This window comes from Falco biarmicus, chromosome 12, assembly GCF_023638135.1.
Source record: "Falco biarmicus isolate bFalBia1 chromosome 12, bFalBia1.pri, whole genome shotgun sequence".
In the NCBI taxonomy this organism is placed as follows: Eukaryota; Metazoa; Chordata; class Aves; order Falconiformes; family Falconidae; genus Falco; species Falco biarmicus.
The window spans coordinates 21,905,277-21,925,373 of NC_079299.1; the positions used below are offsets into that span (position 1 = coordinate 21,905,277).

General features: G+C 36.9%; 1 protein-coding gene across 6 annotated transcripts in view; it reads right to left on the reverse strand.

The window, feature by feature from the left end:
- The window catches only part of LTBP1 (latent transforming growth factor beta binding protein 1), a 216,750-nt gene that overhangs the window by 139,651 nt on the left and 57,002 nt on the right, over positions 1-20,097 (reverse strand). For all 6 annotated transcript variants that reach the window (XM_056356801.1, XM_056356797.1, XM_056356798.1 and 3 more), the window contains one exon: positions 8,127-8,302. In XM_056356801.1, the coding sequence (XP_056212776.1) occupies positions 8,127-8,302 (176 nt within the window). The remainder of the gene's footprint in view (positions 1-8,126; positions 8,303-20,097) is intronic.

A 20,097-nucleotide genomic window follows, 5' to 3' on the forward strand; every position in this document is an offset into this window, starting at 1 on the left:
CCTTACACAGTTCAGGATGTTCCAGAAAAAGGTACCAACCCAACTAAATTGAGACTGCAACGTGGTTTGAGATGTCTGACAGAACAGCTCAGAACCAATTCTATTCAATTAAGTTTATTAGTGGATAATTCTTTTAATCTTTTTTTGGTTTTGTTTATTTGTTTTAAAGGTATTACCGGTAGATCAGAACCACAAATAGATATGATGCTAAAAAGCTTAAATTTTATCCTTGAGTTATACCACTAATCAGTCCTAGGTCTCTTGTATAAGGGATGAGAGAAGTTAATTGCATGGAGGAAGCAGCCTAACTAGCACACTGAACAGGAATGTGCCCAACCCATTACGCAGAAAACACTGAGGACTTAAGACAATTTAGTTCAAACACTTTTAGGACTCAGACACATTTCTTTGAGGACTGACTCTTCACTACAGCTGGGTTCCAAACCTCACCATGACTACACTAGTGTGCTCCTTAGGGAGCTAAATCCTGCAGGAGACTTGTTAACAAGGCTTAGTTGACTGCACTTCTGATAGGTAGGGAGACAAGTGCTTCAGCTGCAAGTCTGGGTGGGAAATAAGCAAAATATTAGCATTCAGGTGGCCTGGCATCTTCAGAGTGAAGCACTTCCGAAACAGAACTTCAAGCTCTTCAAGAATCTCATGCTTGAAATTTCACACCCATGCTTCAGGTTTCGGGCGAGACAACTCCAACCCCAAGAAACCCAGCACAGGATTTAGGACCACAAGCCTTTTTTAACTCCCACTTAACTTACTCAGATTCTTCAGTACCTAAAAGTGCATCTGGACTCTAAAGGCTTTCACTTGAGGGATAAGGGAACAAAAGCCAAAAAGCCTTATTGAGACAGAGACGTACATCTAGGACAGAAAGCCGTTCTACACAATGCTCATCTCAGCTGTAATGAAGCAGTAATGACTTCACAGCCCACCACAAGCAATTTTCCACTGAAGGAAGCTGCTGCATGCACTACTGCAGGAACTGCATGCTCTGATAATGAAGCCAGCATATTTGCACACAGACTTACAGCCATACAGGAGTTCAGGTGGGCACAGATGGACACACAGTATTAGCGCCATTGATGCTTAATTATTACCAGCTAAATACAACGGCTATTGTCCACGTTAGACTTTCAAGGAGATCTAAATTAGGCCTTTATACACTGGAAATGAGACTCAATCCCACCTGATCTCACTCACCTGAAACTAAGCATTTTGCCCAAGGTAACTATCTAGGCTCCTTTCATAATCAAGACGACAAACTTTACCCTGCCCTAAGGTAGTATCACAAGTCTTAAGTTGGAAGAGCGTTACTTCTTCAGAAAATAAATTGAGATAGACACCATTTCCCCCTCCCAGCATACATGACTCCCTTAAATGAGAAACCAAGTCTAAGATGTAACACTCAAAGTGTTTACCATTTCCAAGAAGAACAGGGAATAAAAATTAATTTAATATTACCTTACTAAGTGTATTCACTTAACACTCCGTTTCCCGAAAGGAAGCAACTGAAAAGCACTAAGGAAGTCAAACAAACTGTAAACAGTGACAAAAGACAGAACATCATGGAATTAAGTTATAAATAAACATTGCCCTCTCTGCATGCTGAATCACCATTAAAAATCTCTCTCAGCACTGCATAAATCCAGGATCTTTTTTTCCTTTATTTTTCTGAAGAAAGGAAAAATGACGATAGAAATAAGGATGTCACTGATTCTGAATCTCAGTTTCACTGGCAATGAAAGGAACAACTTCTTGCAGTGTTTTTTTTTTTTTTTTTTTTTGTCAGCATTTGTTTATTCCTACTGGCATGGGTAATGGCACTGACAGAGAAGAGTACTTTCACATCTGCTGTGAGTAAAACCAGACTTAACTACTTGCAACAGTCAGAACCAATTCTTGGTATCCAAGACCTGTAGCACAGCAATTCTGGAGTTAGCTTGGCTAAGGTACTTTTAATGTTTAATTGCATGAGTTCAATTGGTTTCTATATCCAAATAAATTACCATTTTTCAAACATGTCATAGAGGTTTTCCCCTACAGAATTTTCTGGAAAGCCTCTTCTCTTTTTCTTCTTAAGAAATCTTTGGTTTTGGAGCCAATTCTCTTTCATCACAGCAGTTGAGATGCATTTGTCTCAGTCTGTGTTTTCCCCTAGCTATAACACGTTTTGAACTCATTTTAATTTGCTTTGCCAGATCACCAGTCCGTTTTTCCAACATTTTTCCCCACACTGCTGTTTATCAGTCTTGGCCTCCATACTTTAATGCGTAGAGAGATGATCATTCATTTTTGGGTGAACATAACATTTAAATTAGTTCCTATAAAAGCATAGTCAGCCTTTGTCACAGTCAAGCAGACATTCAATTATTGGTGATCTCAGGGCCATAAAATCTTTTCAGAGTCCAAAGAGAAAAACACGGTACTTTTTTGGGGGTGCTGATTTACTGGCCTCCTCCGCTGTGAGCCCTTTATGGATACACAAACAAACTCAAAGACAGCTTAAAAAGGGTATTGTTAAAATGCCTGCAGCATTATTAGTATATTGAGAGAAGTAGTTTGTGTTTAATATGGAGTTGTTCTGTCTCCCAAGGATTTCAAACACCATAGACTTTCATAATTGCTAAATAAACTGTGTTCATTTGTTAAAGTCATTTTTGTTCAGAATTTGTCACTACTACTTTTTTTAAAGCAAAGTGAATGGGCTGCTTGATTTGATAGAGTTAACTAGATTAACACTAATGCAGTTAGGTCAATTTATATTTGGAGTTTAGCCTCATTTCCATGTCCCACTGGAATCAAATGCTAACTTTAAACAGCTCTTATGAATTGTCATGCCTTTCAAATAGCAGTACGGGTAATGCTCTTAAATGAGAAAGGAAAAGGATGCTTCACTAAAATTGTTTGGGTTTTGTTGTCAAAAAAGCCACGGTGTTGTCTGACCTTGATGCTGACTGCACAGAAGTTTTTTTTAAAATGTTTTAGAATGTCCCTGAAAAATCTCCCCTGCTTCTTGAGGGGGAGCAAAGGCTCTGGACACACATGCAAATATCTTGCATTTGAGAAAACAAGTCCCTGACATTTATACACTACCCCATTGCCTTATTTGTGTTTCATTATGTACAACCTCAGGAGCAAGACATCAGTGTCAGTGTCCATGAGTGACTGAAGTGAGTTTGATTCCACGTTCCCTCCTAATAGACTGTGTTGTGATTTTTCAGTTATTTCTGCTTGTTAGCCTTCTAACTGTTCATTCTCTTTTTACCCAACTTATTCTGCTGGCTATACCCTGTGTAGTCAAGAGTACAGCCTTAACATCTCTCCCTTACCTCCAAATTTCCCAAACTTTCTATTTATAAAAGTTACCACTGTTCAGCTTTAATATCCATCCATCCATATGTAGGCAGAACTTACAAGGAACACAATGCATAAGTTAAGGACAAGCCAGTGAGAGTACTATTTTGCTGTTTATGCAGAGCGGTTCCACAAATACCAAGAAGGGTGGAGAGAATATCTAACCTACTGAAGACCTGAGGGAGGTTTTCCCTTAAAGACACTGAATTGTGGTAGAATGTTGAATCATACAGATGCATTTACATGGAACACGTGTTGTATCTCTGTATGCATTTTTTTAAAACAGTAAAACATTTATGTATTTCACAGCTGTTTACCCATACTTACTGATGAGGAAATACTATTATTATGATGTAAGTGTCACATAGTGAAGTCAGAATGGTGCAATTTCACAAAAATAGTTTAAATTGCAATTTTGAAGCGACACCTGGTTTTGCTTAAATTAACCTATGAAGTCATCAGTGAAACCAGAATGTGTAAATTATGTATGAGCTTAAAGAGCTTCTCTAACTTATCAGTGTATCATGCTTCCAATAGTAGGAAAGCTATTGTTATGCCAAAATCTTAGCAGAGTATTCTGCACATCACAGTTCTCAGGGGTGGGACATTTTCTTCCACATTGATCTTATTTCATGTATATAAACATATGTAAAATCGTGTTGTAAAATGAGGCAATATATCAATAGTTAGAACAGTTACACAACTTTCATATGATTATTTCATCTTTACAGAAGGATTTAAGTGCTGCCCATGGAACCATGTGCAGATTCTAGAAGTCTAATACTCATACACACATACTTGTCCAACATCAAGCCACAACACACACAAGTAAGTCATAGTAGGGTGCTGCAAGCCTGTATTCACCAACCATCGTGTAACCTGTACTACTTAAAATTTGAGACATGTTTTTATTTTTCTACCTAAAATAAAGAGACAAGTCTCCTTAATCCATTTTATAAGGCATTTTGGTGAAAACCAGAAAAAAACATCTACTTAAAAGAAAGGAAAAAAGTCATCCATACTATTTAATTCTATAAACTTAACATGCAACTTCAATTGCAAATTTCACATACATGTGGTATTGCCTTCCTGATTTAAGACTGAAAATGAGCCCAATCTCTTTAACATTTATTTATCCATGGGATTACTTTATTATATAAACATATGCTTTATTCACTGCATACAATGCCATTGAAGCTGAGAGTAAGGTTCTCTATACCTCCTTTTCAGTTTTCCTTTTAGCGCAATTTCTGGTTGCCTCAGGTGCCAACTAATATATGTTCACTACATGCCTCTAAGACAGGGAAGTGGTGGCATCATCATTGTACACATGGAGATGTGTGGCCTGGTGAGGGATGTGTAAAAGTGTCCTACAAATACAGGCAACACCAGACAACTGATTTCAGAACCGAAATTTCACTTTTTTCAGCTTGAATGCCACTAAAAATCTAGCCCTCAAACATCTCAGGCTGGAAAACAAGACGTATATTTAAATAACTCTTCAGAAAATGCATTTAATAGCAAAAGGAGACAGAGTGAAAGTGAGAACTTCCTAGCCTCTTACTGCTGTAATAAGTAGTTCTTACAATAACTGTGTTGAAAGGAATTTCAGAAAGCACACATTCTGTTTATAATTTGCTCATTATCACATACTTATATATTTTATATATATAAACATATACATTTTAGACCAATAGAAACAGCACAGAATTGCATTAATTTTCTTCAGCATTATATTTATAAAGTCAGGGAGATCAGCGCTGATATTTAGAGATCCATGCTCAGCTTGCACTGACTAGTGGTTACTGTTTAACAGTTAAAGGAGTAGTGAAAAATGTATGAGGCTGATAGACCCAAATTATGGAAAGTATCATCTTATAGACTACTAGGTTGCAAATAGAATTTTACAGTTGAAATTTCTGTGCTGATGAAATTGCTACTGTTAGACTCTTAGGGAATTTTTAACCCTGAGGTTTCAAATATTCAGGCAGATTATAGGTCAAGTGTGCTGGTATGTACTTAGAAGAAAGAAATGCATCCTTTGAGAATTACTCATAGCTCATGGTGGGCTTACATAAGACAGGCTATTTGGCCAGCCTCACCTACATGTTAAAAGTATTCTTGATGTTTACATTACAAATGTTCAGATCCACATGATCTTATCCTTTTCAGTTTTTCTTTGCTGATAATATCAATTCCACTGCAAGTTTATTTTCATCACTATATATTCAGTCTTCCTACTGGTACTAAACCATATTTATACTTTCTCTGCAGCTGTCAGCCTAACCAACATGAGCTATTTTCATTTGCTTGAGAAGGCTCTGAATTTCCAAAGCCTTATCCTTAAGAATTTGCCAATTCTGTACAAAGACATCTGAAGATTAATTTGCAGTAGTAAATATATCAGTGTACTGATTAAATAGCATCAGATAGATGCTTTATGGTACAACAGACAATTTCAAAGCTTGAGAACAGAACAGCATTTCACCTCTAAAGACAAGCACTTGAAAATTATACAACACTATATTTATGAGTCCTGACTTTTCTCTCTCTTTCCATACTGAATGTGGTATGAGCCCTTTGAAAAAAAGCAATAAACGGCCACAGAAAGAAAACAGCAATTACAATATGAGGCATAAGGAGACAGAATTAATTATGGAGTGAAATTGTGACCATTCTGAAAATTTGAATGAGTTAATGAACTCAAAAAATGTTTTATTCAGGTTCTTTAACATTATTTCCAGGGTGGGTTTATGGTTAATTTGTTGGTTTGTTGTTGTTGTTTTTTAAACAACAACAAAAAAACCCACAAAAAAACCCCAAAACAAAAACAAACCCAAAGCTTTTTAAAAATCACTATGAACAACTGCAGCAGCCTCACCAATTAGGCACAATGAATGAGAATTACAAATTTAGCACTAAAGAACTTAAAATTTTTATATGCAAACTTTATGACTAATTACACTAGCTAGTCTTCAGAGAAAGCTTTATAACCCACAGCACAGAAGATCAAAATGCTTGATAGTAGGAATGGCTGCTGGCAGGTAACTCACATCCCCGGATGACTTTAAACGCTATTATTTTAACCCCAATGGCTTCCTGAATTTTCAGGCTCTGTTGATGTGATATATAACTTTACAGTAAAATTCAGCTTAAAAGGCAAAAAAGAATAGATTATTTTGTTGTTTTTAGTAAGACTACTATACTGAAATATGTTCTGAAAGCTATCATAGAAGTGAAACTGCTCATAGATACACCAGAGTAAATGTTCCAGGAGAAACTTTAAATGAATTTTTAATTGAAAAAAGTTTAATGTGACTATTTAACTTCTTCCTAGTCATGTCCCTCAGAGTACTGTATATAACAGAAGAGTTCCAATAAGCTAGGAAGAGCTAGAAGCACTGGCTCCTTTGTCTTTGAGCTGCATAGAGTTGTCTCCTATACAACCTAGGATTTTTATACTCCTTGGCTAGCAAGGGTCAGAAGAGATGGACACAATCCAGTCCTGGTGGCCACTAATATCTTTATTTGGAGGAAAATTACAGCTGACTGGAAGAAAAGCAATGGTATCTTATTTGAAAAAGGGACAATTGTTTGATGTTTACAATGTGATTAAGTATCTTTTTGAATCTTCTAAGAAAGGGGTGTAGTGCTTTGCACTTGATCTTAAAGGCCTTTTGCAGCCTAAATGATTCTATGGTTCTGTACTTCACCACACTTAATGGTAATCAAAAGACCTCCAGCTGCCCACTGTTCTTCTCATTAGAGGCAAGATTCTAATTAACAATTGATGAACTTACACTTGAGGAAAAAATGAAGCAGGAGGTTGCATTTAAGTATAAAAGGACAGACCATAAAGATGTGCAACGCAGAAATGCAAAGATACATAAAGAAACCGTATTTACGGATTTAGAAGGAAAGGCTCTTCCCTAAATCCTCAGCAAAACACATTTCTCTCTGCTACAGCAGAGGAATTCTCTCAGCAGACTGCAAGTACCTTAGGTCTCCACGTTAATCAGTCCATTATTTAACTGCATGAACTTTTCTCCAAATCAAGCCAGCAGACGCTCTGTAATACCTAACCCATAATTCTTCAAGCTCTTCATCTTTAAGCCAAAACTTGTCCTCAAGCTCCCCACACAATGGGGCATGAGCCAAGGCCACAAGCTGGGCACCTACGTAACCCCTTTTTTATAAATATGAAGCAGAAACTCTCATGCAGCCTCCATACTGTGCAGAAGTTCATAAACACATAATAAATTAAATATAGAGAAAAACAGTCACCAAAGAGTCCACAGTCCTGGACTCCAGCTTTCCAAGAAGGGTATCCATCATACTGAAGCAAAGAGAACTGTCATCTTACACTAACTACACTCATGGTTATGCCTACCCTACAAGTGTTCCTTCCTTATCTGAAGGAAACCTTCCTACAAAGGATTTCCTTATTTGAAGGAAAAAAATCTGAAGGAAGAACTATCATCTAAGAAATAGCATTATGAGATTCCAGCAGTGAATCAGGTTCAATTCTTCTCTTCATCCAGGAAATCTGTTTTGCCTCTCAAGAGGATGCAGAATACTGGAGCATTTACTAATCTAAGAATTATCTTATGTTTAATTATTTTAACAGTTTTCTGTCTTGTAGTGTTACTGCAATTCGGGTGAACAAAAAAAAATCTCAAGATCTTAAAAAAAGAGGGGGGAGGGGCATGCTTTTGGTGGAGGAAAGAAGGGAGTATGCTCTTGGTGGTTGTACTCACATTGGAAAGGTGATGCAAGTTGATCCTGGCCCAGTCTCAGTGGTAATGAGCCCTCAGTGGACTGTTCTCCTGAAATCACTTTTTTTACTGGATAATATTTGGGTTTGATCACATATTCCTGTGTTTGGCCATGATGAAGATTCATCATCAGTGTCTGAGATGACAGGGGTATCATCCTGTTTTGGAAAAGAAAAAACAACAAAAACAACAAAAAAAACAGACAGAATGATCTAAGAATTAATAAATTAAACTTTAAAACTACTGGTAAACAATTAAAGACAATAAACTGTACTCAAAATTCCCAAAATATTTTGGGAAACTTACTAGCTTTCAGTTAAGCACCTGATTTTCTGTGCATTTAGCATTCTCATTGTCTTGTCAGCTCAACAGCTAACAAATAAAGACTACGGGGATTATATCACTTCCTTTTCAACACAGCAAGAGAAATCTCATGGATACCTCAGAAAACGGAGGAATAGGAAAAAGCTCTCCTCAAAATCACGAGTTGGAACTCAACTCTGTTAGCACACATAGCTTTCCAGACTGGTCAGAGCAGCAGCACTGCATTCAAACCTCTCTCCATTTCTTACAACCACCATTTCACACCAGGTATCTTAAGTAGAACCTAAGCCCAGCTGACTTTCCCCTTCTCTTCCCTGAAATCCTGTTCCCTTCTCTGCCATATTCCTCCACTCCCACATAGCTCCTCTTCCCCTTTTTCAGCCTGTCTCCCATCTCACAGAATCATTTAGGTTGGAAAAGACCCTTCAGATAGAGTTCAATTGTAAAATTAATGCTGCCGAGTCCACCACTAAACCACGTCCCTGAACACCATGCCTACATGTCTGATGCTGAGCAAATGCCCCAGCTGCAGTTTTTTCTAAGGTGTCCTCCTGTTTCTGCAGCACTTACGTCTGCTGGCATTTGCAAGATGCCTGCCAAGACAATACTACATGTAAACATTCAGCCTCCAGCTGGTACATCTTTGACCTGAATTTGTAAGAGTGACCACAATGTGAAACTCAATGTACATAAAATCAAAGACATTTACATTTCAGATGTGTTTCTGTTTCCCAGCATCACATTACTTTCCCCATCCACTTACTCTTTGCCTGCACTATTGAACATCTGACAAATGTCCCATAACCACATGGCTTCCTTTAACAGCAAAACTATTTCCCTTTTCCTGTTAAACAAGATGATTCCTTCGAGCTCACTGATTCTCTCACTGCCAATCCCAGTTCCTTACTTGTATTATTAAATTCTTCCCTAAGACCTCAGCTTCTCACTGCACAAGATCTTAGCAACTTTCATAGAAAATCCCTTCTGCCCTGCTCAAGAAACATGGTTATTTAGTCACCAGCAGCAGTATGAATCATTTCTTTACTAGCAAACTGGCCTTCACTCTTCCAAGTGCTACCCAGCAATAAACAAGCAAGGGAGCAAATTGTGCAGCTCTTCGCTACAAAAAATGAAACTGCAAGCTGCTTTGGAGCCCTGGGCGGCAGAGTTCCACTGCCTAGCAAGTACTAGCACACCCTCAAGTAACAAACCTACTAACAGCAAGTCTTCAAGAACTTGTAGCTAGTGTCAATCACACTGTAGAGATATGTGTTCCTCAGAGAGTAGTATCAATTACTAACCCAACAACAGTGGCTACCAGGACTACATTTTCCTTTGTTCAAATGAAAGCAGAGCGAGATGCTGTACGACACCCTCACTTTCTTCTCAACTAAGGGTCTGTAATAAGTTCAGTCTGCAAAAGTGGAAAACCAGGAAAGTTACGGGATTTGTAACAACCATCCCTCAAAGAGGCACAGTTCTGCAGGGTAAGTAACTGTCCTCTGAAAATAATGCATGGGCCCTGTATCACAGAGGACAGCTGAGCAGCACTTCCCCACAGTGGTGAGACTGAAAAGTTTCAGCTGAATGAGAAGTTGGATGATAACTGTATTGTTTTCTGGCATGTGGAGCCTGAGACATCCCCATCTCCAAAGCAATGCCTGATTCCTTAGCCATGTTATTCAAGGATGCTTAGTAACTGCTGTAGCCAACGGATTTGTGGTTAGGACAGACAATGGGGTTTTGTCCTACACAGATGCTCTTGTTAACTTGGATCAGTTTGAGAAAAAGTGCATTCATTAATAGAGACATTCTGTGACTCTTACATACAACGGAAACATAACTCCTCAGATTATCTCCAAGTCAAATTTTTCTAATAGTGCTTACACAGTCTCATTACATTCAGTAAAAGTACTCTCTTCAGCTTCAGAGAAGATACTGTACTTTCTGTGTTGTCTTTAGGTATCCTACCAGCAGATCAAAGAGAGGCTTCAGGGACATTGGAGATCAGGTTCAAAATTCTACAGTCTAATAAGAAATATCACCAAGACGACATCAACCTGTGATAAAGCTGAAGTCACTGCTTTCAGTACTGCTTACATATAAACTTCATTTCTTTGAAGAGTCACTGCAATCCTTCGGGCACAAACCTTTTTTTTTCCCCCTACAGGTCTCACTTGACCCCTACATATAAGGACACCCACTTCTGTACCTGGACATAAGAGGGTCTATACTGAATTCTTCCCATGTGACATATAAGCAGGCCACAACAACAAAGGTCAAAATACTACAGAAGCTGACACTACAGCAACCTATTAGAAGTTAAAATATATTTAAGTTTAATGGTGGTGTGGTATTTGCCTGGACACAGATGTTGCCATTTCAGTGCCTGAGGGTTTTCTGTTAAGATTGTAATATGTTTTAAAATGTTACCTTTTATATTGCCACATACCCAGTCACACTATAGTCCAGTGCCATCAACCTACATTAGAGTCCCATCATAACACTTGAAATTAAAATGATTTTTTTAAAAAAAATCATTAAATAACCCAACAACACACCACACCAAAGACAGGAAAGCCATACACTGGAGGTTGAAAGTTTTACCACAAGAATTTATAAAAAGTTGCCTCTTCCTTCCTTCTTAGGCATTGTAATTTTCTTCCTTAATTTAGCTTGCATTAAGTATTAATATTATTAAGGCAGTATAAAAATAAGTTTTGTTTTGAGAGTATTTTACTTAGCAGTACACAGAAAAGCTGTAATCTTTACTCTAGAAGCTCCAGTGCTTTAAGAGGAAACATCTTCACCTCACGTTCAAGTTGTTAATCTTGAAAATCACCTAGTCTTGCATCAAAGTGTGAGCCTACAATAGTTGCATGAAACCAAAAATACCCATCTAGATCCTTTTTCATGCACATTTGTGTTCATTTTTGATGATCTTGATGTATAGCTACCAAAGATCTTGAGTATAGATACACACAAAAGTACTCCGAATGTTTAAAAGTTGCCCAGTATTGGACATCTGCTGCTAGTATGGACACAAGCTAACTAGCAGCAGGTTTTTGCCAGCCACCCGACCAGCTTGACTGGTCTTGCTCACCAGAAGTGCAGTTCCAGTAGGAGCTGATATGGTCAAACATCAACCCATTTATGAGATCCTTCTGTTCAGACTGTTCCTTTGATATTCAAATTCTTCTCAACATGCCCTAGTTCTTAAAGATGTTAGTTCATAATCAAAAGGATATTGCATAGCTAACGGAGACACTGCATCTTCCACTAGAACCAAGGACACTCCTCTATATCATCGGAGCTATATGAGACCAGTGACATAGCTCTATCAATAGCTTGGGCATCGGCACTAGTGAAGGACCCAGGTTTTTTTCTTCCTAGACCAGCACATAGGGGTCCTTCAGTGCTGCAGGTCTTTTAAGTAAGAAGGTAGGATTTCTAGTGAGCTCAGCAACACAGTGAGGGGTTGGGGTTTGGGGGTGTGTGTGTGTTCCTTGTATTGATCCCTGTGAAAGAAACCTTCAGGACTATACCTTCTAATTGACCTCAGAAGACAGAGGAGAGCCTGAGCCTCAGAAAGGCAGCAAGTCATACATCAGCACTGGAAACAATTGATACAAATGTAAGATGTCACAAGGAAACTGCTTTATCACTGTTCAGAGTACACTAGGGTAGCAATACTAGGCACCAAATGGAGCGTTTTCATCTATTCCCAGTGTTGGATTATTCAAATTAATAAAAAAAGTAGCAGGCTAGACTGATTTCTTCACAACACTACTCAGTGTTCAAGGCCAGTAGGAATAGCTGGTGCTATCTTCCTACCACAAGAGGATACTCAAAGTAGGTCACAGACACCCTAAACTGGGTCTTTATAATTTAAAACAAAGAAGTGAAAGGCACACTCATCAACTCATGGCCACTATACCTAACAGTGAGAGATAAATAGCTGTTATCTATTAGTATCACCATAACTGAAGGTATTTCATTGCTTTCCAGCTTCAGCATGTTGCTTATTGCATGTCTGAACACCACACAGCTCAGTGCAACCTCTGGACATTGTTGCAATACAAAATATTAAAGCACTAAAGCTCTCTAACACTAGTTAAAAAGACGCAATTGTTAGTTCAGGTATTCAAATTTTGCATGAAACAGCTTAGACTACACATTACACAGGCTTATGTCACTAATTCATCCAGTAGTTTGTAAATAGATGGTCAAAACTGACATTAATAAACTTGACAAAATTTCCATTGCTGAAGCACACACTAGACAAACAGCTAATTGCATTTTCAACTAACAAACATAATGATAAATACTAATAGGGTTACAACAGCACTACAGAGGGAGAACAAACATTTGCAGCTAACTATCATACAAAAGAAAGCTTTCTTGCTTGATAAAAGCAAACCAGGAATGCAATGTATCAGAGTAACCCTGGCAAGCAGAAGTGAGACAAGCAATGTTTGGCATGAAAAGTACTGTCTAGACTAAATAAGACAAGCCTGACTCAAGCTGCTTTCTTAACTTTCTTTACTGTAAGTCTGATGCTCCCATGCTTGGCTCCTAGCTAGCAATACCTAAAAAATAATAATAATAATAAAAAAATCTAAATTGCTAACACAATTGTTTTACACAAACCTACAAATTAATTCCTTCTTCACTACCTCCTCTCAAACTCACAATGAACAGTCAAAAGGAAAAGAAACCCCATTTTCTAAAACTATGAGATAGTAAAGAAAATATGCAGGACAGTTCAAAAGGCATGAAAATAGAACTAAATCCCCCCACCCTGTCAATTATTAAAATTCAGTTGCTAGTTCAGCCTGACCTTTGTCAGCTGTTTCTTCCTTACATTGCTTCTCTGTTGTTGTTGTTTTAAGATACATGAAAAAGTTTAACTTCCCAGCTGATGATGAACAGATGGGATTTCTTCAAAGCCCTTTACATTATCATACCTAACATTAATCAAGCATGGCCTATTTCACAATATTCTACCAGTCACAAAAGATGAAAAGCAAAAGTGTTCAAGCTTTTCTTTCTTTTCATCATTGCAAAAATCCTGCAGAAAATTGATTTTATGTACAGAAATGTATTTTAACACATAATTAAAAACCCTGTCCCTGAAATATATATTGCTCATTGGTCAGAATCCTTTTGTCAGCATAAGATGGTATAACAGCAGAACTAAAGCTCTGTGAAAGAACAGTTTTCAAACTAAGGGCAACTATGACTCCATTGATTCATTCCATCTTCCACATACAACACAATAATGTATAGATTATGAACATTCTTCCAGGCTTCTAAAGAGAAGAGGTACACTGAGTTCTCCAGAATGACAAGCAATGATTCATTTCCTAGATGTCAAAAAAGCAGAAAAACATCTTAAGGCAAAAGAAATATATCTGTTGGTGAAATATTCAGATACAGAGCAAAAATATAAATGCTCAGTCACACAACCTGATAGAAACTACAGTTCCTGTAAGTTATGCAACAGCAGACAAGCATTTCTCATATAATCAAGCATTTAAAGATTACATTTGAGTACTACTCCTTCTGAACTGGAATTAAATTATCTAAATGCTAACTCTATCAGTGGGAAAAAGGAGAGCTTGCCTAATAGAACTTTTCATTAGAATGAGCACAGGAAGTTTGTTCCACCCCACTTCCAAAGTGCCATCAAGATACACTGATGCACATGTAAAAACAAACATCTTCTTAAGACATAACTATCCTCAAAGTAAACTAGCACTTAAGGAAACAATATGTATGAAGGCTAGGAAAATCAAATATAAGACAACAATGAACAAGAATGACATAAGTCTGTAGTCTTACAGTAACAGCAACTTTCAAACTTCCCTTTTCACCACGCACCAAATGAACAGCTAGACACTACAAATTACTGATTATCCAACACTTAACCAGTGAAAGCTCTTCATGAATCCAGATGAATTAATTTGATGTCCAGATTATTTCATACAGGTTCTCAGCCATACATACACCTTCAACTTGTCAGGCACCTCTTACCAACAAAGTTCAAGGAGGAAAAACAAAGAAAAAAAGCCAAACCTCACCAAAAAAACCTAGGTGTGTCGATGACTTGTTCTTATTGATTTGCTGTTGTTGATTTTGGTTTTCTTTTTTCCAGGACACTACATTTGATAATACTACATTCATGTCAGCATCTTTTGGAAACCAGGAAGGGTATCAAACTCATTAATAATTCAGCTTTTAAAAGAGTGTCTACCAATGTCACAAATATTTGCATTTAAAATTTGACCTGCAGGCACTCACTATGTTGCAACAATGAGTCAAGATGAAATTCACAAGTTAATGGCAAACTTACTTAAGGAGAGCACTGAGCAACTTCAATACCTAATCTTTAGTAAATTAACATATGATATCCCTTCCCTGTATTACATTACACTTTCTACAGAAAAATTGCTTTTGTTTTCATAGGACTAATGGCATGTTACTGAATATCACACTGACACTGCAATAAAAATATTACTCTGATAAAGATGTATTAACTAGTGATAATTTCTAATCTGTCCACCCATGAGACAGACTTTGGTATTAGAAAAGTATGCTGAAATGGCAATTAAAAATAGAAACATAAACTCCCACAATGGAAGTGATAGGATAAAGGCAAATAAGCACAGCTGCTGCAAAGCAAAACCATGCATCACTAATCTACTCAAATTCTTGAGCATGTTAAACAAAACAGCAAAAAGCCCAGTTGGTTGATATAATTCATTTGAAATTTGAAAAAGACTTTGAAGAGTTATCTTACAAGAGGCTACTAAGAAACTCTAAATTATAAAACAATGTTGCAAGCTTAAAAGGGGCAAAGATACCGAACAGATATGCTTTTTTTTTCTTGGTCATATATTAATTATAGTAGGTCCTTTTGAAGTCTACTAACACATTAATACCTCACTTCAGTTACTTATTTAACTTAGAAGTATAAGAAATTTTGCAAACCCTCAAATATAATTTGGTCTTAGAGACTAGTAAGCATATATTTACACAAGATAAGTATATTCTCAGAATGAATTTAACAGCCTTGTCTGAATTAAGCAGAAATCTGTCATTTAGGTCTCTAATAACAAAAAAGTAAATATGCCAGTAAAGAATGTAAAACCTTGGTCTACTCTTGAAATTCTGACAGGTTAAGTCACAATTATGAAAAAAAAAACCCAACCAAAACACAAACAACACACACAACAAAACGAACCAAACAACAAAAACAAACAAAAAAAGCGCCAAAAAAACAATAAGTAACTACACCAAGTTTTTGTGTAGATGCAGATGGATTAGCAAAAACATTTTGTCACTACAGCTTGTTATATCTAGAAAATGTTTTAAAAGTATGACCTTGCTGATATAAGCAGAGGTTCTCAGAAGGGGTCAGAAATAAGGAACACATCATAGGTTTATAAATTAGACTTCTCTCCAAGTAGGAAAAGGCATAAAACCCCCAAGGCAATTAATAGTTGTTAGAGAGGAAGAGAGAAAAGACTCAGAGTACCTGCACTGTAGATTAAATCAAGCATTGATGAACCTGACAATGTGCATCAGAAGCAACCAGAAGTTGTTACGCGTTATTACCAATGTCTATGCTGACTGCAGCCAACCAACCAAGAGACTCTAGCATCAGCCTGGTGAAAGTTTCCAGCATACAAAACTGGATTAAAAGATAAAACTCAAAGCATTACTGGGTATAAAGAGCTGAGGGAAAACAACAAGGAAAGCTTTTAACAGCAATGATACCCACAAAGCTAAAAGAGACTCTATGAAGTGCCCTGAAGGAAAAGTCAGACTCTGCTCCAGAGAAAATTCTTCAGGGAATGTATGACAAAGATACAAAATAGCCCTTAATTCAAAATGAAACGCAATAAATTCTAGACTGAAATGGAAATACTTTTTCCAAATACTGCATAATCAGTTTATGGGAAGAACTATCACAAGATATGATAACTCATAACTGCTTCCAAGGATGCCAATGTAAATGGATGACAAGCACACCTCAAAGTTCAATTACGAGATCACAGAAAAAAAATCAGAAATACCTGTGCTTAAGGATATCAGTTTCCTGCATAACAAACAGTATAAATAAACCTTAATTTTCTACTCATAAGGGACAACAAGTATGCAAGTAGAGCACTTTATCCCTCTGTAATACACACTGATTTCATATTTATGTAACAACCAGCAGATGTAGTATATTGACTTTGCCCAAGTACTATACACAAAAAGTGCCATGTGCTCATTATACAAGAATAAACTATGTCTTCATGTGTTTGAATGAGGAGTTATTGTACAGTAAGAATCTTAACCATACTCACTGAGAGCTTTCTAAATTTACTTGACAAGAAGCATAAAATGCACAGTGCTTTAGGACAGCTAAGCCTAGAAAATGTCAAGATTAAATCCAGACTCCAGCTCCAGTATGTGTGTTTCTCAGCAGAAGCTCTTTTTTATATACTAAATCAGCAGCAAGAAGCTCTCTCAGACTGCACTGGGTAGAGGATATACTCCCTGAAACACACCAGGGACTGCTCTTACTAAATTACAGCACAGTATTTAGCAATCCTAATGATGAAAAGACAGGAAAAAAAAAAAACAAACCACACGCAAAGTTTATCCAAGTTCTTCTCCATAGTGGCCACCTAAATTTAAGTGATGCAACAACATGCTCCCTGACACATCTGGGAAGTCTGGAAGTGATGCAAGACCAAAAAAACCCCAGAAGTACATGTTGTGCTGTACCCCTGATGGTGAAAAGGTAAGTGGTGAAGAGTTTTGGAGGTACAAATATTATTTGTATTAGACCAAGAACATTTAACATCTAAACTTTCAAATGTACAACTACTTTTATAGCTGAACTAAAACAACTCATATGATCTATTGTTTTCATACCACAAAACTGAGTAATAAAGATTATCCTTTTTTCAAGTCATCACAAAAATAAGATGTTTCCACTTGTGGGCAGAACCAGGGAAAGGGAAGCTAACAGCAAGCAGTTGCACTTAGCAGGAGTCTAACTTTGGGGGTCAGAAGCTTCCAAAGCCTCGTGACACACATCTACAAATACTTTGATTGTTAACATCACACACAAAATATTTTCTAAGTAATTAAGGTAGTAAATTCATGCAGGATCAGAAGACAGCAATTCCAAAAGTTTAGTGAATTTTAGATGTTTCTTGAAATTTACGCATATAACTTTTTGTTCATTAAAATTGCATACATACAATGTCGCATAACTATGTTTTCAACATAACAGATTTTCAGATAAATAACCTCCAGGGAAATTGTGTGCTTGTGCCTACATGGTATGATGTCTTAAAAAGATAAAGGTAGCTCTAATCCTGTTTCTGTCAGTACAAGATGCCTGATGTGAAGAGGTCATTTCAGCAGAGCTGAAGAACAGACTAAAGCTAACGGAACTAATAAAGCATTTGTTCACTGTCATGACCTGGGAATTCCTCTGCAGAAAGAACCTTGACAAAGAACCTTGACAACAGACTAACAAAAATCAACATGCTTTATTTCTACTTCTATTAAAGATACCACAAAAAAAAAATCATTAAAACTCCACCAAAACACTATTTATCAACTTATCAGCTTGTTTAATAATGGAGACCAGATATAGCCAAATTTACTGACATGAATAATTGCTTTAAGGCTTAACAGGAGCAGCACTCTTAGGAATATCTCTACCGGCTTAGTGTCCCAGAATCAGAAGTATAATATATACCTTTTAACTTCAGACATTAAAGGAAGTATTACATCAATACTAACTCTTGGCATATATATAGATCACAACATTTCATACAGCAAGTAAATTAAAAAACACCACACAGAATCTAGATTTAAAAACAGGCTCTCTCACTTGCTTAACTTAATCCCACTAGAAAAAGATCGCTTGCTTCAAAACTGCACGTTAAAATAATCTTTCAAAAAGTAAACTGAGACAATATGAAGACACTAATATTTTTTGTCTGAAAAGGTTCCTGATTTTCAGCAAAAATTACAGGGCTAAAGGTGAACATGGATTTCAATTGAATAGTGAGTCACTCTTCCACTGCTAATGAGCCCAACGAATGCTATAATTATAATTAATATTATAATGATGCACTGTTGTTATTTCCAAAATAATTAGGTAGAAGGTAAGGTTATCTAGTGTACTGTGATCAATGATGAAAGCTAAACTGTTGGAAATCTCAGTTTTACTACTGATCTTGCTATATTGACCAATACAATTTACTCCAGAGACAGAGAAGTTAGCATAAAAAGGTTAGAATAGGCACACATTTTTTCTCCTTTACACTCCTGTATCTGTAAAACAATGACCTACATCACGATCTAATAAGATGCTGCAAAGCATTTTAGATTGTACAATGCTCACAGTACATATGCAAAAGAATACTGAAACAGTTAAACTGCTTTTAATACAATCTGTTTCCCCAGACAGTAGCATAAAATCCTGATTCCACTGAAGTCAACAGCAGAACGCTCATTTATTTCATTGCTTGCCATGATTTCATCCTAGGACTTTGTTACTTGTCAAACACAGCTTTGCACCTTTGGACTTAAAACCCACAGATGCTATGTGCAGAACCTTTCCCCTGCCTTCAAATGCCAAAGTAGAGATTCCTCTTTGTTCCTAACTCTACTTTCTGAAACCCGCATTTGTCACCCTGGAAGGCATCAAAGTGCAAACAAAGAACACTGTATCCCTGACTTCAGCCCACGATCAACACAGGGATAAAGTATGTGAAAGTGATCTAATTCCTTATTATAAAAGTAAGTCCAACTACAGTTCAATTCAAGAAAGCAGCTATGAAGAATTTCTGACATACGGCTGAACCAACAATGTCTGGAAGAACTTGGATCTCCTATTCCAAACCACTTTGCCTACTTTGAAAAAAATAAAAATACTGTGACCAAAAGCCCAGACTGCATTCCAGAGGTCTAGGAATAGCTTGTTTTCCTATTTGCACTTGGTAAATCTGAAGTCTGTGAGGCATTCCTCTGGTTTTTAAGGATGTCTCCAGTTTCTCCTCAAAAATTCACTTTCCTTCTTTCTCTACATGTAAATTTTTGCTTTCCCTAGAACTACAAGGTTTTTTTATAAGAAGTACTTCTCAGAGTGAATTTTAAGAAAATGCAGTTGCTGTACATGTCTTCTTTCTGATACTGTCCCAGTGCTTAATTTTGGTTCACAGGTTTTGGTACAATATATTACACATACATTCTAAGTTGCTGAAGTTTGTGACTTACAGGTTTGTGTTATACACAGGCATAACAGTAAACCACATTTTTAATACTTTTTTTTTTCCCTGTTGCATAAGAGATTTCTTTTAAACGTAAGCTGAATACTGTCATTCCAACAAGTCTGAACTATAAAAAGGACAGGTTATAAGGTGTTTGAAATTACATCCTTAGGGCTCAATTTAGAAGCTTCTCCTCACATTCTTTTGATTTGCATGCTTCATTATTGAAATGTCTGCTAGAGTTCTTTTTCTTTCCTCATTAATGACTTCAAAGAAACACATGCTTGAACTCCTAAATATATTAAACTAATTTAAATTATCTTAAAACACCCAGTGACTGC